Source organism: Natator depressus, chromosome 15 (assembly GCF_965152275.1).
Source record: "Natator depressus isolate rNatDep1 chromosome 15, rNatDep2.hap1, whole genome shotgun sequence".
Lineage (NCBI taxonomy): Eukaryota > Metazoa > Chordata > Testudines > Cheloniidae > Natator > Natator depressus.
The window spans coordinates 25622450-25643592 of record NC_134248.1 but is presented as its reverse complement, the minus strand read 5'-3'; the positions used below and the strand labels follow the sequence as shown (position 1 = coordinate 25643592).

At 43.5% G+C, this 21143-nt stretch overlaps 2 protein-coding genes across 4 annotated transcripts in view; one reads left to right on the top strand and one right to left on the bottom strand.

Moving 5' to 3' along the window:
• The window catches only part of CAMKK2 (calcium/calmodulin dependent protein kinase kinase 2), a 47516-nt gene that overhangs the window by 8883 nt on the left and 17490 nt on the right, over window positions 1-21143 (top strand). For 2 of the 3 annotated variants that reach the window (XM_074972809.1, XM_074972808.1), the window contains exons 2-9: window positions 6968-7201; window positions 7465-7544; window positions 10526-10573; window positions 11213-11266; window positions 12103-12154; window positions 13077-13210; window positions 15684-15720; window positions 19491-19512. In XM_074972809.1, coding sequence (XP_074828910.1) covers window positions 7024-7201; window positions 7465-7544; window positions 10526-10573; window positions 11213-11266; window positions 12103-12154; window positions 13077-13210; window positions 15684-15720; window positions 19491-19512 — 605 coding nt within the window. In that variant the 5' untranslated portion in view covers window positions 6968-7023. The remainder of the gene's footprint in view (window positions 1-6967; window positions 7202-7464; window positions 7545-10525; window positions 10574-11212; window positions 11267-12102; window positions 12155-13076; window positions 13211-15683; window positions 15721-19490; window positions 19513-21143) is intronic. The other variant, XM_074972810.1, reaches the window with a different exon arrangement.
• The window catches only part of P2RX4 (purinergic receptor P2X 4), a 42534-nt gene continuing 31770 nt past the window's right edge, over window positions 10380-21143 (bottom strand). The window contains exon 13 of the mRNA XM_074972811.1: window positions 10380-10432. Coding sequence (XP_074828912.1) covers window positions 10409-10432 — 24 coding nt within the window. The 3' untranslated portion in view covers window positions 10380-10408. The remainder of the gene's footprint in view (window positions 10433-21143) is intronic.

The following is a 21143-nucleotide window of genomic DNA, read 5'->3' as shown; positions in this document are numbered from 1 at the left end:
ATTTGTCTGTCGACCCCCGGGCCAGGAACAGCCCTGGCAGTGGCAGTCCAGGTTTCCATAACACGCACCCCCTCCCCAGTCTTCTTGTTTGCTAGGACAGATCAGAGTCCTTATTCAATACTTGGCTTTGCTGATGAGACTGTCAAAAGGGGTCGGTGAGTGGTGGGAATGAAAGCACATGGCAATGTGTCTGTTGCTATCTTTTTATCACTTGCTCCATCCACATATGTCGAGAAATGAAACTGCCTAGATACTGAAGATTCAGAGAAGCAAGAGCTAAGTGGGGTGATGAGTAAATCTGCTTGGCTTTAATCTCTGGGGTCTGGATTTAAATCCTGGCTGAGATCACTGGGTAGTCTCATTTTAACGACCCTAAAAAGGCTCAAGTCATGAGCAGCAGGGATGATACTGCTGCTCTGAATTGGATCGTCTTCCTGTATATTATATGTGTGAGCTGATCTCGTCTGTAATGGTAGAGACGATGACCTCTGTACCGTGCCTATCACTTAACAATAAGAGCATTGGCAGGGTTGTATTAGAGTCTAGAGTTAGGATCACGGAGAGAACTGCAGATCAGGACTGAAGGACATTGGGAAGAAGGAGATGACTGGCTCTACACAGTACTGCCAATCCCTCATGGTCATTGGTACCACCTTTAAAAAATATATGAAACTAAAATAAACTAAAACCTGTAAGGGAATTCTGAGTCAGAAAGGCATCTCAGGGGAGTCAAGTGTAAACAAGGAATGTGTGCTTTCCCCTCCTCCCCCCGACCCTGCCCACTTTCTGTTCCCCTGAAACTCTTCAGCTATCAAACTGGAGAAGCTGAAATCTTTTGAGCTAAAAATGAACAAAACACAAGCCCTTGTGGAGGATCAAATGCTTTATTCACCACTGGCTTAAGTGAGGGTAACTCCATTGAGTTAGGGAAATGCACCCTCTCTGGCCAGCTGTGAATTTGGCACCAAGCATCTATAAACGTGTCCAGAAAGTTTCTCTTCCCTTGCATCAGCTTCCTGTTCCCAGCCTTTCTTAGCCTTGCAAGATGTTCACTGCCTGTAAACTCTAAGCATGTTCTTTATCCATTAAAACTTTTACACTTAGCTGCTTTTCCTCTCTGCGGTCTTCTGCATTCAGTGTCTTTGATGAATTGATAAGTCACCCTCTGATGCTACAGATTTCATTTTGCATGTAACGTTATTAGGAAGCACTCAACTACAGTTTTGACAGGCACAATATCAACGAACAAATAACTTGCAAAGGAGTTGTTTTTGCTCCCTGCCATCAAATATTGTGTAGTTTTATTTTGTGCTGTTAAGCAGTTGCCATGTTCCACTCCGTAGGTGGCTGCATTTCAGTGGTGTGCAAAGTGAGGGTTTATATAATTCCAATATATACTCTGCATCCTTCGGATGGGGAAAGGCATTCTATAAATGTCAGACTGCTTCTCCTCCTCCTCCTCCTCACTAAGGTCAACCTCATGCCCATACCATTTTGTTAAGCCGTGCGGACTTTGAGTGATACCAGCATTACATGGAACTCTTTCATTTTATTATTTCACTTATTTGTGAATTAGATGTGCAATTGTTTGTTCTTAATAGTCTTACTGCAGTGGGTATGGCTTATGTATAGAAAGCAGCCAACAGGCAAAACGTCCCAATAAAAAATTATACACACCAGGCTGTTCTGCTTCTTGAGGATTTTCCATGTGTGTGGCTCTAAAACAAGGTAGCTATTCTATTTGCATATTTGGAGCATGCTTTGATCCAACACCAGAATGTGCCTGTGTTCCACATGTGTGCCGTTGATGGGATTACGGGGTGTTTGCAACAATGGAGAGACAAACAAATGCATTTTCCTTCTCAAAGTAATTCATTTCCAGTCCAGCTTTGCCTTTTTTTTCTCTAGCTGATTAAATTTATATCCTCCTCCTCAGATTCCCCATATGCTTATTAAAAAGAAAAACAGACTGCATTATCATTAGATTCTGCACATTCCCATGAACTGGCTGTATGATTAGCCGTTCTTGAAAGGCAACAGGTTTGTGGAATATTTGTGTGGGGGGTCTAATTTGGTCATTGTGTCATCTAAGACGACAGGTTTCCCTCCCAATTCTCAGGCCCATTTCCTCCCGCCCAGAACAACATAGATAAGGAAGTCTGTGGATTTTCTTTCTTGATCCTGCATGAGTAAAGTGCCACGATTCTTAAACATAAAGCTTTGTGTTGAGGGTCTGATGATCTTTAGCCTGCTTACAGAGCACAGGAAGCCTCCTTGAATTAATCAGCCTTGATATGTTTAGCCTTGTCAAGCCAATTAACTCCCCAAGTCCAGTGCACTCTCTCTGCTCTAAAGTGTTGCTGATACTTTGTGACTTTAAATTTACTTTTACACAGTATTAGCGCAGAAGTGTTCACCATGAGCCTTTTAATGCCTGCTAGTCTTCAAGCAGCTGCCCTATGAATGAAAAAAGATTCTAATGTGACAAGCAAGTGGCTAGTTATGGCTGTGTCTGTATTAACCTTGCAAAGCAGGTGAACGTTGCCATCTCCCTTAATGTAGGAGGGGTAAATTGGTGCACTGAGCACTTTCGGAAATCTCCGCTTTCTTATTGCTATAAAACCCTGGCAGGTACCAGAAACAAATGCAAAGCAGCACGGTAGTTTAAACCGCTACCAGTGAAAATTCATGTCACCTACGTAAGACCCAAAGAAAGCCATGTTTTCTGCAGGTGGAGTGTGAGTGGTAAAATCTATCTCTCAATGAGGGAGCTGGGTGCAGAGCGGCTGTGCAGCCCTTCCGTTCTGGTACTCCTTCTCAGGGTCCCCACTTGCCTCCACAAGGGGAGAGTCATGTAATTGGGATATAGGCTTGCCAATGCTGCAACCACCCACACACCCTCTTCTGTTTGTGGAGGGCCAGTGTGGGGCTTAAATGTACAAATGTTCACCACCTCGATGGATATTGCTCTGACTTCATTTCATACCCTTCCTGAAGGGCTGGAAACTATTTTCTGTTGGGTAAAGACTATCTATCTGCAAAATCTAGCATTTCTGATAAGTAGCCCAAGCCCTGCGTGGGCCCACGGCATACGATGACAAGTCTAGGTTTGGATAATTGTGGTGATATGGGCAGAGTGTGATGGCCAGCTGATAGCATTCTGGGGTGTGTATGCTTATCTGTGATCCTCCTTAGCTCGGGCCTTTGCAATACACCACATCAAGGGCAAGCCAGCTTTCCACTTCTTTCAGGTTCATCTCGCTATGCCCCATTAATGAGAAACGCCCAGGTTCTTCCTTCTTTGGTGTGGTTTCTGAAGTGAGGTGGCGGTGAATGGTGGGCGGGCAGGGCGCAGCGCATTGGCAATGGTTCCTGGCTAATGGGAAAGCTATTTATCTCTGCAAACTGGCATGGCTCCTAAAAGAACCTACAGCAAATGGAAATCAGCCTTTAAGAGCCATCTGCTCTCTTTGCTTGTTTGCTTTTCAGTTTTCTTAATGCACCACTCGAGGGAGTGCATTAAAATGCACTTGTGCTGTGCAGTTCTAATGGATTCACAAGTCCTGTGTCATTTACTAGTGCAGCGGCTCTGCTCCTAATCAGTTTTGTTCCATGGATTTGCTGGCAGCAGCAGGAATGCTCACACTCAACATATAAGGCCTGGGCCAGCTCCCCCTGAACTTGATGGGAATTTATTTTGACCATGACTTCAGTGGCTGGCAGCAGGATTGGAGTCTCCAGACGCTGAGCACCCTGAAGTTCTAAGGAAGTTTTATGTAGTTTGGAGGCTCTTCGCATGCGGCAGGACTGAGCTGCCAGAGCCTGATTTTTCAAACCTTGCCTTTAATTTTGCACATGCAGATGTGGGTTCATTCATGCCTTTCCCTAGCAAAAACAAAAATGAAGGCTCAGTGGAAAAGATCCCATGAAGTATCCATTGATCCTGCTCCATTGAAGTCAGGCTCTATGTGCAGTGGAAAGGACCAGCTTGCTGCTGTGCTGGGTCCACTACAATCTTCCTCACAAATAGTTAATGTTTAAATCTTTAATTTCGGTGGCATCTTTGCCCTCCCGACGCCATACCATGGGGGCACCATGGGCCTCCAATACACATCAACAACCTGAACTTAATGTAGCAGCTGCTAAACCTGGAGGCTTCTTGGCTGAGAACAGAGGTCCAGGAACACATCTGCAAAATAGATAGATACAAGCAGCTTTGCTCCAAGCCAAATAGCACAGCGTCCTAGCTAGCACACATCAATAACAGACTTCCTGCCGGATAGAAAAAATTCCTATCTAGTGGAGTATTAGGCATCCCATCTTTTTTGAACAGCAAGGGACAGCTGAATCTATCGCTTCTTAAATAATTTACCCTTTCTGCTAAGAACTGGTTTTATTTGTGTCTTTCACTGTATTCTAATTTCTTTTTCTTTTTTGTCTCTTAATCTGCAAGCAGTAAACTGTGACGTGCCAAAGAAAGCAGCATAGTTTTGTCAGTGGGCCATTCCAGCTTCAGAGCAAATGGTCTCCGTTATACAGACGATTCTGTGTCTGAAATGGCAATTATGCAATTATAAAGACTTTTTAAGAGGGAAAGAGACTGCTTGTTTTTTGTATTTGACTTAATTTCTACTATATTGATTCAGAGCAGCTATGCCAGAGGGCACAACATACTGGAAATTTTAATTTTAAACAAGTGGATCTAATTTTAAGCAGCCTCCTTATTGAGGTGTTGGAACAACACGGCAAAAATAAATCATTGTTTGAGGTGGGTTTTTTTTTTTGTTTGTTTTTTTTTGTTTTTTTTTTTACTGGTGGCAACTTGTCAACCTAGAAATTAAAACTAAAATTGTGTTGCAGTGGGAAAAGCAATCCTCTTTCTGCCTGTGTATTCCAGCCTTGCTCAAATAAAACTCCTAGCCTGTTATCTCAGCCAAGTTGTTTCTGGCACCTGGGAAATGCTGTCTTGTCCAGATGACACGGGGGTCATTCACGGGGTTTCTACAGCAATCCACCTTGGACAAGCAAAGACTCCACTGCTTAATTTCACCTTGATGGTTTTCAAAGAAATAACTGTATGGAATTGTCTCTAATGCATCAGAGCCATAGAGACTTGACTATTATTATTATTATTTTTTTTAACGAAGTTAATTTCGCAGTCATTTCCATGGTTCATAAATCTAATTTAAAAAAAAAAAAAAACTAAAATGGGAAAATATGGAAAGCAAAGAATGGATAGAGGATAAGCTAAAACAATGTGGTTGATTGCGGGATTTAGACCTAAAAAAATAACCAATCGGATCTTTGTGCCCATGTGTTGTCCAATTGGCTTCAATGGTGTCCTGGACAGGTGCAGAGTTCTGCCCACCCAGACCAGATTTTGGAGTCAGGGCCCTAGTCCAAATAAGGACCTGGTCTTTGAAGATACTGAGTACTAGTCTCAGGACCATAAAAAACCTTCTAGGAAGGGACTGTCTTTTCCCCATTGCCTAGCACAAGAGGGCATGATCCTGATTGGACCATTGGATGCTAGTGGAATACAAAAAGAATATACGGTAACGCCCATTGATATTCATTGTAGTTGCATCTGAGAGCAGAGGGCCTGATTCTGACCCTACTGAAGTTGGTGAACAACTCCCCTGACTGTCAATAGTATCAGGCTATGGTGTCTGGCTTTTCTTAAAGATCTTGATGCTGATGCTCAGGGTTGTTTATATAGGTTAGAGTAAAAGGAATATTACTGTCTAAACATTTCTCTTTCTGCATTCTGGGAATCAGTTATGTGAGAGTCCTAGCCAAATGTTTATACCTTGTCTTAGCTTTTACCCTGTTGTGCTAATAGTGGATCATCAACATTAAATAAAAGCCTCATAATAATAATTCAAACAGCAACAATACTGTGCACTTCTAATTCAAGGATCTCAAAGCACATTGCAGATATTAAGTCTCACCATGTCTCTGTGGCATAAGTAAGGAATGTATAGCGTTTACTTCGCTTGCCACTGAAATGCAGCCATTGATTGGATGCAGTAGCTATTTAAGAACTCACAGCAACACCACCCAGCAGTCCCTCAGAAAGTAAGGAAGACCAGCATGTCTAACTGAAAAGGCAAGGGGCATTTAGGGAGACAGCCCCAGTGTCCTTGCCCAGTTCTAATTCAAGTTACAATTAGATGCTAACGTCTGCTGTTACAAAAAGTGCCACGGTACCTTTAATGGCCCCAAGTGACCCCACTCCAAGGCTGTCTTCTCCTCTTCTGGAGCCTGACCTTATTAAACAACAAGAAACAGACCTAACAAGCTGCCTATGCAGAAGTACAAAACAAATGACATAATTCTTACTTCTAACCCTTGTCTGTCCCACCCCATCTTTGTCTTGGTCCTTTTCTTTGCTTGTCTGATTTGGATTGTAAGCTTTTGGGGGCATGGACCGTTTCCTTTATTTCTGTAAAGCATCAGATATGCTCAGGGCACTACATCAATAATTACGGAAGGGCCCCAAACCTTAAATCTGAAATTCATGCTCTCTATACCCCAGATCCAGACACTCCAGAACTTGGGTTTGAAATCCAGATCTGAATCCAAACCTTCCCAGATTTCATGGGTGTTAGTATTTAGCACATTACAGAGATTGGGTCTAGCTTCAAATTCTGATCCGAACCCAAACCTTGGGGTTTGGCTTGGCCCCATCTCTGCTAACATTAATAGGAATGAACTGGATCACTACTGCCTCGGATGGAAAACTGCCACCTGTCAAATTGCCAACTCCGTGGTGCTCCTTGGATGATTAGTGAATAATTCTATAGAGTGACAAATGCCAGAAGAATTATTGACTATCAAACAAATTGTTAGATCAGTTAAACATCCAGCTAACAGTAACCCTTGTCTTTAAACAAGCCTATGCGTGATGCATGGCCAGTAGGTATGGCATTACAAAGTTGCTGCTAACTATTTCTTATGCTTTTAGATTACTATCTCTGATGGAGCTACGCCATCAGTTGGGATGAAGCTGGCCAGTGCATCATGCCATCATGTGTTCCCAGCAGACCTTCCACCGAGAGACCCATTTGTTACGATGAACTGCGCAGCAAGTGCAGGAAGGCACCTGACTATCTGTGTAGCTTGTTGTCACTGACCATTGAGTACTTGGGCATGGAGTCTGTTGTTGTGGTGACAGAGTATGATTCGACTGGTGCCCCAGGTGAGGAGTGGGGACAGGACAGGCAGGAGAAAGATGAGCATGTGGAACGCTGTGGTGAAGAGATGATAGTGTCTGATAGCCAGGGTCTTGCAGGGGAGGGTGTTCCTGGCACTCTAGGGGGGCCCCAGAGGTAACAAGGGAGCCAAGAGCCAAGCTGAATCTTTGAGGTCAAAAGCTATCTCAACAGGAAAGATTTCAGTCACCTAATAGCAATGCAGGTGTGAATGAACGTTACATTTACCCATCTCTCCCTTATTCTCCAGTTACATCTCCACATTCTTCTCCTCGGTTGCCCCGGAGGCCAACAGTGGAATCAAATAAAGTTTCTATTACAGGTTTTCAGGTAAGGAAAAATATATCCTGTGGAATTTAACATTTAGCACAGACTCTGCATTTCTGTGATATGTGGCTTTCCTGAGTATAAACGAGTTACTACTTCTGCAGTCTTGTTGGTTAAGGATGCTTTTAGCCTGTTGCTTTTGACACAATCTCTTATTCATGGAGGGGTCCTCTTTCAATAGAGTACTTTGCTAACTTTAAAGGAAATTCAGAATAGGGTGCAGCCAGAGGTCTTTGGGACTCCTGAATTTATTGTATAATCAGATGTCCCTCTCTTTCCCTCCTGACTGGAGTTGTTCCAGGCTGTACAGTTCCCTGCCTGCACTGTCCCCAGCAAGCCAGACTGCCTAAACAGGCCAGCATCTGTGCTTTGCTTTCTCTTCAATGACTATGAACAACATACTGTTCAGCTACTCATGCCGGCAGTTGAGAGATATCACACAGATCTTTATAAGCAAGCACATTTATTCTTAAGGTGAAAGCATTACAAAGAAAACATTAAAAAAAAATTCCTATACACATGCTTAAAGCTTACCAGAGGTCAGTCACACAAAGTCCTTCCAGCCCTAACCAGGAAGGTTTGGGGCCCCCCTTGGACAGAAGGTCCTGTCCATTTGCTGGATCAGAAAGCAGGCCCAGAGTCCATTTAAACTCAGGCTATTTATCCAAAAGCCATTTCTTTATCTGTTGGTCTCTGGAGAATCCAGTTTGGACTAGTATATGCAGCCTCTGTAGCTGGTGGTACTTCTCTAAAGGTGTTAGAACCTGAGTGAATTTGCCTAATCAGCCCCCACTGTTCTTAATTCCTGGATGATGTGTGGTCACCCATCCCAATGGAATTACATACAGTCCCTGGCCCACAATAATACATATACTTACTATATTAAGATCTCTCAAAGATATTGCAGGAAATTGCCATATCTGTAACACGGGCTATGTGGTTGTGACTTGTCCAAGTGCTATTGTGGGGCAGTTTGATCCCAGCTCTGAGTAGAACTCATGAGTTCCTGGCTTCCAGTCCTGTGCTTGAACCACTAGACCATACCACTCTGAGCCAGGACACGCTGGCTTCTCTTCCTGTGAATGTAGCAGCTAGTATGGGGATTGCAACTCGTTTATGCATCATGAGTTTCTCTATGCAACTTGAACATGGGGAGAATCCTGTGTACCTGTCCTAACTCCCCCAAACAAAGATTCTTCCCAGTCTCTGTGTGTGTGTGTGGGGGGGGGGGGCTATATTAATGAAACCCATGCAGTATTTATCACAGCCGACAGTACCACAGATTGGGAGATGTGATGAAGGGGGGCGGAGGGGAATGAGAGACTCTTTAGGAATCTGTATAAGGAGTTCTGTGATCTCTGACAACAGCAGCTGATTAAAAAGAGAGGTGGGCGGAATTAATACCTCCTGCCCATTCTTGCTTAATTATATATTTGAAAGGAAAATGCAGTTATGCTATTAACGCTCATCTTCTGGCAATAAATCTGTGCATGTTTTATACAATGGGTGGGAGGCATGTGGTCAGTTAGCTTAAAAAGAGACATCTTCCTAAGCAATATCTCATTCAGGGCTGGCACGGGGCCCTATCCCTTGTACCTGAAATAGCAAAGTGTAGTTATCAGTTCTAAAAGCAATAACGCAGAATAATCAAATGCTCACTATACAAGATAACATGTTATGTTGCAAGGTGCTGATCACCCTGACACTCCTAGTGAGGTCAATAAAGGCCTCCTCCAACCACACTGCAGTTAATGGGAGTTTTGCCATTGATGCTCATGGGAGCAGAGGCTTGGGCCTAAATAAATTAGTCAGCGCTTTGCATGGTTGTGCCTCGTGTGCTTTTCCAAAAAAAGGCATTTCATAGGAGGGTTCAGATTGGAGTGTTAACCCTTGAGGAATTGGTCATTACAAAGGCCATGTCTACACTAACGAGCTTACAGCTGTAGCTGCATTATGCTGGTTGGAGAGAGTTCTCTTATTGACATAATAACACCACCTCCAATGAGTGGCGGTAGCTATGTTGGTGGGAGAGCTTCTGCCAACATAATGCTGTCCACACCGGTGTTTCTGTTGGTGTAACTTATGTCGCTCAGGAGGGTGAGGGTTTTTTTCACCCTCCTGAGCGATATAAGTTATATTGACAAAAGTGGTAGTGTAGACATGGTCTCAGTAACTGGTTTGAGTTCTTCATGTATAATTAACTCGTTGTTAATTATGGTAAAAAGACAGCAAAATGAGGGGCTTATTGGTGCTTGAAACAATGTTCAAAGGTGGGTGGATTTGATCTTCAGCCCAGTGCATGGGAAATGTGAATGTAAAAAAACACCGTCTGAAACAGTGAGCAGATATACTGCATTGCATGCCCAGAACCTGTCGTCTCTAACACAGAACAGGCAGTGAAAGTCTGCTGGACAGTGTGTTAGACATAATAAAGGTATCTGGAAGTTAGTCACGAGCTGTTAGTTAAGGACTAAACTTTCCACAGCTTACAAGGCCTGGTGCACTCTGATAGGTTTATAACCTGTTCATTTCAGCTACTGATCTTTATATGCCTATTTCATGTGAGTGCTTCTTATTGAGAATGATCACTTGAATGTCAGTAATTAGCCATGTGTAGAAATTCCCAATCTTGGCAAATGGCTGTCATTTATTGCTAATGAAATCAAACATTATAGTTACAATCTGAATGGATTTACATTACCTAACAAATACAGTAATCTACAGAGTAAAAGATGACATTTATTGTCTAAAGAACATTACATCTGTGATTTAAGAGGCTGTTACTCTTTCAGGATTGTATTTTTTCCTCTCTAGGTTAATTGACTCTAATGGTGCTTCTGATGTCTCGAGCTTTTTTGGAGCTCTGTTTATGAATAATGCATTTCTTTTTCCTGTGCAAAAAAAAAAAAAAAAGGCAAATAAATACATGATTGTTTTTGTTATGCCACTGGTTCATGTCAAACTTTTTTTTCCTCCCTTCATAGGACTGTGTGCAGCTTAATCAATATAAATTGAAAGATGAAATCGGAAAGGTGAATATTTTACAGTTTTGGCATACGAGCATTAGGCTGGGAGTTTCAGGGCAGGCTATTTAATTTATTTTATCCTAAGTCAGCTCACACCTTCATAAGTACACTCCATTAAATGTCCTCACCCCTGCTACTTTATGCAATTACACCTGTTTTCAGTTGTGCTAAAAGGTTAATTTCTAGTCCAGTGAAACACAGCAGGTATAATTTCCCATGCAAGAGGGTGATCTGGCCCCATGCTTTTAACCTCTCTAACAGAGCTTTTTAATAGATTGGTCAGCACCTGTGCTGATTCCCTGCTCAGGAATGTCCCCAAGATGGCTGCTGGTGTGTCAGGACTCTCAGGTGACCTCCCTGCATTGGAGCCTGAGGGGCTACAGCACTTGAAACCTGCTGTGTTTTTATTGCTAGTGGGCAGGTGGCGTGGAAATGTTCTGTGCCATGCTGAGCTCAAACTTGGGGGTTACCTTTTGGCTGTGCTGGAGCAGAGGGAGGAGCCCCACAGTCATTGTGAATCTCTGGGGCCTACAAAGAAGTCCAGAGAGTGACCTCATTTTCACCGATAGTGGGAGCCATGGTGGCTAATGTGTTTCTCTGATGGTCCCCAGTCAGTAACCTGTGGCTGCTGGTGTATTTTTCTAGGGCTCCTATGGGGTTGTGAAGCTCGCGTACAATGAAGATGACAACACCTACTATGTGAGTATCATTAGTAGAGATTCTCTGGTGGAGTATAGTCTAGTGCTGGGTGCAGAGGCGGACCTGCCTCACCTCCAGCTTCTGGATGGAGTCGTGAGCGTTCCAGCCTGCTCTCTAGCTCCCTGATCTGACACCCACCTTTTTAGCTTTTCTAGGCTGCGCACCAGACCTAATAGCATGCACCAACCAAACAGCACGGCCAGAGGCTGCTGCCTCCCTTGTTTGGCAGGCAGGAATCCTGCAGCTTAGAGAGACTCCCTGCTCTCCTCACCCAGCTGCAGAAGCCAGGGATGTGGAAGAAGATGCATCAGCTTGCCTTGGAGGGGAGAGAATGTGTTGCTTAGCTAGCTGATGAGGTGTGGGAGGAGCGTTTCTCAGCTGGTCCAGGGGCACCAAGCAGGAGAAAGACCTGCCTGAAGGCCATGCTGCCCTTGTAGAGTCAAGATCTTAGGTGGGTGAACCTGGTGGCGAAACAGAAGGGGGCTGAGAACCTGGGGGAAGGGGGAGAGAAGGTTCTGGGATGTGGGGAGAGAAGAGACTGGGAGACACAAGAGAGGGAAAGATATGCCCCTCAGGTATTTAGGGGTATCATGGGGGAGCTGCCCCGAAGATGCTGTATGTGAGCAGAACAATGTCTCCCCAGTGCTCCTGAAGATGGATCAAAAACACTTCTTTGTCCTATGAGGTTTGCGCTCTCTTCTCATCCCCTACACCAGGCCCATTTGGCTTTGCACAAAAATCCAGCGTCTGCCCCCAAAAGTGAGGTTTCAACCTAGACATGTGAGTTCTTTGCAATAGCAGTGACAGAATCTATTTACATATTATTTGTATTGCAGGCAATGAAAGTTCTTTCCAAAAAGAAGCTCATGAGACAAGCAGGGTTTCCACGTAAGTGACAAATGGCTGTCTGGTGTGTGGAAAACTAATGAGATCTACGGCTGAGCAGCAGAGACGGTGGGGTGGGGGAAACATACAGCCCCACGGTCTCTGACAGCAGAATTATCATATATGTATGAGGCAGATATCCTGGTTGGAAAGTGCTTTGTGGCAGTGCTGAATTTTGTGTATATTGATGTTGGAGGTTTGGGGCGAGGGCTGGAGTGATGGAGGGAAGGTTAATTTGAGGGTTAGGGCACTGGATTGGGAACCAGAAGATCTCGGCTCTGTTCCTGGCTCGGACAGACCTCCTGTGTGACTTTGGGCAAGTCACTTAGTTGTGCTGTGTCTAGCTAATGATCCAACCAGTAGACCAAATTCGGTGATGTATCCTGGTCACATGTCACCTGAGCCATGTTGCACATACGCTAAGAAGAAGCGTCAGAGTGGAATTGGCCCAGAGACCGATGGCATAAATGTAAAGACTCAACAGACAAAATAAATAAATTCTTGCCTGCAAAAATTGAGGGGTTGGGAATTTTGATCATCTGCATTTTGTGCTATTCTGCCGATAGTATCTCAGACACTATTGAAATTAAATGAAGATATTTGTGTTGGTAAGGTCATCAGTGACCATGCGTATTAAGCAATGATTTGGCTTTTCTCTCTTTCAAATGATCTCTGTTAGTGTATTTTGCGGTGTACTAGGTTTATTCAAATACATGCATCATGGCATGCTCCTGAGAGGTGCCCAACACCTGCAATGCCCAGAGAAGTCAGGGGGAGAGGGGAAAACTTTGCACCCTTAAGATCAGGCCTTTTATCCTGTGATTGTTGTTGAGGTGCTACCTTGGCTCAGCCACATGTATCAGCTGTCAGTTTCTATTACTTGTCTTGTGCTACCTGCCTCCTGTATCTTTACCATTTTAAACAGGCCGCCCACCTCCTCGAGGTGCCAAAGCCACATCTGAAGGCTGTTTGGAACCAAAAGGGCCTATTGAACAGGTGCACCAAGAGATCGCCATCTTGAAAAAGCTGGACCATCCTAATGTAGTGAAACTGGTGGAGGTGAGAGTGGCTGAAATGTTAACTTGCAATTACAATATTAGGGTGTGCAGGGGCCTGGAGGCGTTCAGTGCAGAATACGGGTGTTCCTTGATGGCAGGACGTTTGTCATCCAGAAAGCCATTCCTATATTGATCTGTCCAGTGTGGTTGAAGGGCCATCTTTAAAATAAATAAGTAGTAAATAATAACTAAAATCTTCAGGGCATTCAGGCGTTTAGCTTGACTCAAGCAATGCCTGTTTGTAGATGGGGTGGGATCTGAGTTACTACAGAAAATTCTTTCCTGGGTATCTGGCTGGTAAATCTTGCCCACATGCTCAGGGTTTAGCTGATCACCATATTTGGAGTCGGGAAGGAATTTTCCTCCAGGGCAGATTGGAAGAGGCCCTGGAGGTTTTTCGCCTTCCTCTGTAGCATGGGGCACGGGTCACTTGCTGGAGGATTCTCTGCTCCTTGAAGTCTTTAAACCACGATTTGTGGACTTCAATAGCTCAGACATAGGTGAGAGATTTAACGCAGGAGTGAGAGGGTGAGATTCTGTGGCCTGCATTGCGCAGGAGGTCAGACTAGATGATCATAATGGTCCCTTCTGACCTTAATATCTATGAATTTACATGGAGGGATGCATGTGCAATTAGTTTTCTGTGGGCTTCAGTAACCTGTTTTGTGGACATTCACGCTGGATTTGCAATCCAGTCATGCTTGGACACTGGGAATAAAAGGATCTCTGTGCTGCAAGGCACTCCGTATGCATCAATCTGAAAGAGAAATGGTAACCTAGGAGCATCTCTATTTACCAGTCGAGATGAAATCGTGGGTCTGGTTCCTATATCTCAGAATCAGATGCTTGTTTTCCTCCATTTTAAAATGGTGATTTTTGGAAGAATGTTGGTTTTTGTGACTGACTGCAAAAACCATTAGATTTTGGGGGGGAAATGTAAAAGCTCAAGTCCATTTTGGGGATGAGGGGAGTGGTGTTTCCAGGGATTCTGTGCGAGAGATCACGTATGCTCTAAGTGATTGTTTTGTTGTTGCTGTAGAAGGCAGCAAAAAGTGTAATTTCTCCTCGTCTGCATCAAGTGCCTTAAATCCCAGCCCCATTCTATAATCCTGGATCAGCCCCTGTACAAAGGCCCTGAAGCTTCAAGGTGCTGCATACCTCCTGTGTAGTGCTGAGCATCCTGAACTCATTAACTTCAGGGGGAGCTGAGTGTGCTGAGGATCTTTCAGGATGGGGCTCAAAGAGAGAATAATTTTTATTCATACCTATATCTATTTCAGCAAAGGAGTCTGTTTGTGTACAGAACCTGCAGACAGCACAATTTGATTGTAATGCTGAGGGAGTGTAAATGGTCCTCTAAAGCCATATGCCCAGTTATGTCTCTGGGGTTTTTCATTCTGAGTTGAGGAGTAATCCATCCGCTCCAATTTGCTCTTTCAGCATCTACTGTGGAATCACAGTATGCACTATCCCCTTGGATGTTTTCTAATTCCCCTTCTGGTTCTTTTAATGCTTTATCCTTTAAAGATTAATTGTGAAAAGTTTGAGTAATGCCAATGCTAGATTCCTCATTCGTCTCCTAGGAAACATATTGGCTTTAATGAAACTGACCATGCAAAAAGTATCAAGATCTATGAATATGCATATTCAAATTTGATGGTTTACAAGTGAGATAAAATGTTTAAACATACCAGAAATATTACTTCCTTTGTGTTACAGCTACATTTTTTTCCCCACTCTTATCTTTTCCCTTGAGGGAAGGAACTAGTGAGATTAGCAAAGCAAAAATGTCTGTTTTAAATTAAGATGTTGGGAACTGGAATTCCTAAAGGGGAATGGCTTTGAGAAAAGTGCCAGTTCTAAATCTGGAGCTGCTGACCTGATATGGGCGTATCAGGGGTGTAGGTTTAAAACATAATTAAACTGGTATCAACCAGACAAAATGCATTTTGCTTTATTTCTCCACATATACAACTTAAGTATTTAACTTGTGCGCACATCCGTGTGTGTGTAAAAACTTAAAATCTATCTATCCTACAAACATACACATACAGAGGGATGAACTGGCTGATGTCCATACCATAGTTCTCTTCTGAGTCATATGCCATGTACTGCTTACAACTGATGGAGTAATTCTCTCTGATGTCAAATGTTAGGGGCCTGCGCTTTTAGAGCAAGATCGTCTGAGTTCTGTCCCTGGTGTTGTCAAGAAGTTCTGAGTGACTGGGGTGTGCACTATTGGGACAACCATGAAACCCTAGGTGGATGTAGATTTATTTTGTGTGTGTGCACGCACGTGTGTGTGTGTGTGTATGTAAATAAAACCTTAGCTATACATTTTGCGCCTAAATTATCTGATACTAAATTATATTTATTCTTACTATTTTCTGATGGGTGATATGGACCTGTGGAAAGATAGAATACTTTTTATCCATGTGCAATCACTTTATTATCCTTCTAACTTGTGTTGACAGGTGCTAGATGACCCCAGCGAGGACCATCTGTACATGGGTAAACAAGTCACTCTTCCCTTCTGCCCCACTGTGCATGCCACATGACAGCAACAGTATTTGGATGCAATCTCTGTTTGCGTGGATCAAACTTTTGGATGACTGTATAAAATATTTCCCATGGTCTGCGCGGAGGGACTGAGGCAGTGAGTTATGCCAGCAAAGTAGCTGATCACTATGGAGATTTCTTTTATGCTGCTTAAAGTAATAGAATAGGGCTTACAGCAGTGAGAATTTTCATGGCACGGGTATATCAAAGCAACAGGTCCCCTTTAATTACAGAGACATGTGGGATCCAACGTCTGGGCTCAGAAAGAGATAAAACAGGACTTTACCCGGTCAGCCTATACTTAGCAGGGCACTAGGTTATAATTAGATGTCTGGGAGCACTTTGCAGAGCCAGGTGCCCAGCTGTAACCTGTAATGCTCTTAACTGCTATCCTCCTGTCACCTCACCCGCGTGCTGCGTAAGCTGTAGTTCCTTTTGAAAGAGGGACTGTCTTATCTGCATTCTCTCCCCAAACGTTGAAAACCCTGCCCTTCCCACTGAGGTTAAAGAGGAGCAGAGTCCAATAATAACTTTGTTTCCATAGCTGTCCTGCCAAGTGAGGTTTGCAAAGTGTTGTGCTTACATTGTCTTACCCCTCCCAACCCCATTTTACAGCTAGAGAAACTGAGGCACAGGGGAGGAGTAAATCATAGAGTTTAAGGCCAGAAGGGACTATGAGATCATCTAATCAGACCTCCTGCACATCAGAGGCCACCAACACCTCCCAGCACCCACACTCTAAACCCAATAACCAAAATATTACAGCCTACAGGAAACTAAATTATCACATGTCACAGGAAAAGAATAGGAAGGACTGAGTTGCATGAGCTCCCTGCAGTGGCAGGGAATTGATTAAGTGAGAGATCCCCAGATGATCCTGGCACATGACCTGCACCCCCATGCTGCAGAGAATGGCAGTGACTTTGGGGGTGTTTTGCCTATCTGACCTGAGGGACAACTGCCTCTCAACCACACATACGGCGATCAGTTAGACCTGAGCGTGTGAACAAGAACCAGCCAGCCAAGCACCCGAGAGAGAGAATGCTTGATGCCCCCTCAGAGCACTCACCCACCCTCTCCCATGTCCAGCTTTAGCCATCTCAGATGCTTCAGAGGGAAGAGACACAAGGGGAGAGGGGGGAAACAGGAAATAAATGGGGGGTAAAAATCCCTTTCTGATCCCTGCAGGTGACCGGCTGAAGCCCTGAAACATGAGATACTAGGAACATAAGACACAAACTGGATCCAAGCCCTGCTCCCTACCGTCACAAGCAATCCTGTCATACAATCCCACTCATAAGCTTGTCCAGCTCTCTTAAATCTAGCTAAGTTATTTGATCCCACAACTCCTATTGGGAGGCTGTTCCAGAACCTCACTCCTCTGATGGTTAGAAACCTTCTAATTTCCAGCCTGAATTTGTTCATAGCCAATTTATGCCCCTTTAGTCTTGTGCCAACATCATCCTTTTTCTTAAAGTGACTTACCCAAGAGCATACAAGTCCGGGTCGTGCAAGGAATAGCAATGTAGGGCTTGCCATATTTGCTCAGACCAATGATCCCATTTGTTTGGTACCCTGTCTCTGAAAGTGGCCAGTACCAGACCCACATACTAATGTATTCCATATCTTTCCAGATTCAGACTCTCTCCCTGCACTAGCTGGACATCTATTGATTTGAATCAAAGGTGCAATAGAAGTAAATTAAAATGTGATGTAAACTAGATATTCATTATGGACACCTCTTCCTGCAGCTTCATTCTAGCGTGATCCTATCTGGGATTAAACTGAAGAGTGGTGTTATCTGTTAGTTATAGCAGGGTGTCAACAGTCTGACCTGGATTTAATACAGGGCTCTGCCACTAACTCACTGTGTGACTTTGGGCCAGTCACTTAACTTTTCTGTGCCTCAGTTATCCCAGCTATAAAATGGGGTAGAACTTACCTACCTAAACAATAAATGTTTGCACACCATGCTGAGACTCTGGGTTGAAAATACTATGGAAATGCAACATTTCCTTGTTGTCAGATGGGCGGGGAGGGGGAGTTTCCTCCTCATACCCTAACTTTAGCTCCTTCCAGAGCTGTTGAAGTTGGCTCCTGGTGGGAGTTGTAGATTTTTTTTTTTTTTTTTTTTTTAGGCAGTGGTGGCTGTAAAGAGCAAACTACTCGCAGGGATCTGGGGAGTCATGTCAGCAAAGCCTTTAAGAGCTCACTGATTTGCACACCCTCTACCTTTTCTCCCTGTCTCCCTAGAATTGTTTAGCAGTTTGTTCCCTAAAATAGACCCAGTTTAAGGGAACTAATCACCCTTGAGAATGTTCCCTGATACACGTTGCTTAATATTGCTCAAAACTACACTTAACAATTGAGAATTTCAATACAAATACCCATCTGCAATAACAAAGGGGATGAACTGCCAAAGGCCAAGACAATGACCAATTAAGACCAATGTTCCAATCACTGCTCTTGCCAATATGCCTTTTTAAAATCATCATCAGAGTTCATTAGCATATTGGTCTCCTTGTGAATCTGCCTTATTTCTATTAATTTAATCTACCCCCTGAGGGCCAAGTTTTCCAGTGCTACCAACTGTTGTGCCTGAAAAACACATGTGAACGAAGGGGCACGTTTGCCATCCTTTCTCATGCTATGCTCAGGGCCTGAATGTGTATCTGTGAACGTGCAAATAAGTGACTATATTCACTTCTCCGTTTTGTACAAGTCATGTGTGTTTGCCACATTCAGCTTAGGTGCAAAAATGTTATTTACTTGGTTTAAAAATATAACATCACAGAAGGTGTAAGATGTGCATTAGTTAACAGAGGAACTAAGGGTTTCTCTACGCTGCAGCTGGGAGCAAACAGGTCGACACACTTGTGCTAGTGTGTTAAAAATAGCTGTTTGGATGTTGCAGCCCCAGTGAAGGTTTGGGTGAGCCCCTGGTTCCAAGCATGGGTGGCTAGTCTGAGCCCGTGCTGGTGCTGCAATATCCACACTGCTATTTTTAGTGTGCTAGTGTGAATCCTGCTAGGACAAATAAGTCTCCCCAGGCTGGGAGGCTCATCTCAGCTGCAATATAGATAGACCCTTACTGGCTCCTTCCCAGCTTTTCTTGAAGAAATAAGTAGTTTGTTTAAGCTAAATCCATAAACATTTTGTGGGGGGGAAACTTTTTACCTGGTTCCTGGTGAAACCTTTCTGATGGTGTGTATTTTGCACTGTACCTTACTTAACTGATGATGGAGCACTGTATTCGGGTCAAAGAGCTGAAGTGTCCTTAGACCCTAGTTCTGCATTCTCTGCACACTCAAAACTTGGGTATGTGAGAAATGCAGAATCAGGGTCATAGTGAGAAGAGTCTTAGCCTGATAAACTATAATGATTCTGAAGTACTGAACAAATATGTTAGTTCATAGATTATTAACAAGGAAGATAGTAATGTGCTCTTTGAAGTAGCGGCGTGAATTGTCAGTCTAATTTCTGCATGAACTCCAGATCTGTGTGATAAATACAGTGTCGACGTCATGCAAAAATGTACATTTTTAAAAAACAAAATACCACAAGAGATTCTTCCACACTCTGAACTCACTTCACCCAGCCAGTTTCATGTTGTTGTTTATTATTATTTCCATAATTGGTCATAGAAATAAGTGCTTTTCTGCTGGGATCTTGTTTGCAGAGCTTTCAGCCTGTCATTAATCACCTCCTCTTTTGTGTTTCAGTGTTTGAACTGGTAAAACAAGGGTAAGTATTGAACCTTGATATTACGTCTCCAAACTTAGTGACTGTTGAAGCAAATGTATTTCATAAGCAGTGTGTGAGAGTGTAGTTTGGTTGAAATAGTGCATACAGTGGGCCAAATTCCTTACACAGTGGTGATGCGGAAGGTGTTAAAGCTAGGTCTCCCTATGTTGTGGTCTGCAACTTACAATTTAGATCATCCTAGCTATGTTATTCTGGGGTGTGAAAAATTCTCACCCCCTGAACACTGTAGTTAAGCCAACCTTTACCCCCTCCCCATTGTAGATGTGGTTAGGTTGACAGAATAAGTCTTCCGTGGATCTAAGTAGCACTACTCCTGGTGGTGTATTACCTACATTGACAGAAAAAACCTTTCAGGCGATGTAGGAAGTGTCTACACTATGGCATTGCAGCTGTGCTGCTGTAGCCCCTGTAGAGCAGACGTGCTCTGAGACCCAGACGCCCCTGAACCTATGTACACCCCTTACTGGAGTCTAATTTGTTATAATTGACATGCCAAGGAATTTGGAGAAGATGTGAGTTAAAGTAAGGTGGGCCTCTGACCTCCTCCTGCTAGCTGCTTTTCTTGCTGCAGTCTCTCTTCTGGCCTTTGTGTATGTGAGTTACGCTGACTGAGGCTCTCTGACGTGCTCTAAGTTTATTCATGAGAGTGTAGAATGAGCCCAAATGATTGTGAGATGTGGAATCCTGCGTCCAATCCAGCACTTTATTGCATGTCTTGGGAAAATGGCACAAGGCCATGATCTACAACTGCAGATACCTGTGTCGGCTTGTGCATGTGTGTGCAGTATGCTACATTCAGGCTGTCTCAGTTCTAGGATGTCAACATCTTGTCTGAGTTTTATTCCTTTCTAAACTCTGTTGCCTTTCATCCTGCTACATCAGCAGAGGACAGAGGCAGCATGTCCTAGTGGACAGGACTTCAAACTGGGAGTTAAGAAATCTGAGGTTCTGACTCTGCTGATGACTGTGTGACCTTGGGCAAATCATGTAACCTTTTTGAGCCTCAGTTTCCTCATCTTTAATATGGGGATAATAATGCTCACTGAACTTTGTCAAGTGTTTTGAGATTTACAGATGAAAAACTCTAGGAAAAATAAAATAGGGTTTAAATGGCATGAGAAGTTTAGGAGAAAGTATCTCTGAATTTAGTAAAGGCTGTTTGCAGTTCTCATGAAAGCAGCATTAGCAATGTAATTGTAACTAAAACTAGATTGTTAGCTCTTTGGGGTAGGTTCTATGTTTGTACAGCCCCTAGCACAATGGCTACGGCTCCTAGGTGCTATAATAATTCAAATAATAAAACTGTTAGAGCTGAAGATTTCCCTTATTATCATGGGCAAGAAGCTGAAAACACAGTAAGCCAATGTGTTTCTCTGTGGATTGATGATACAGTTTTCCGGCATGAGAATTTAAACACCCATTGAGGTTATGTTGATATGTATCTTCTCCCTCAGTACTGAGAATTAGCTTGGGTCATCTTGGAGAGAGAATGAAATGCTGAGCGCTCCTCACCTCTTTCTCTCTCCCCCCATCTTACAGTGGGGAAGTCCATGTATCCAGCTGAAAAGTAATTGTGTACTGTAGTCTCCTCTGTCCTTGAGAGGCGTAGG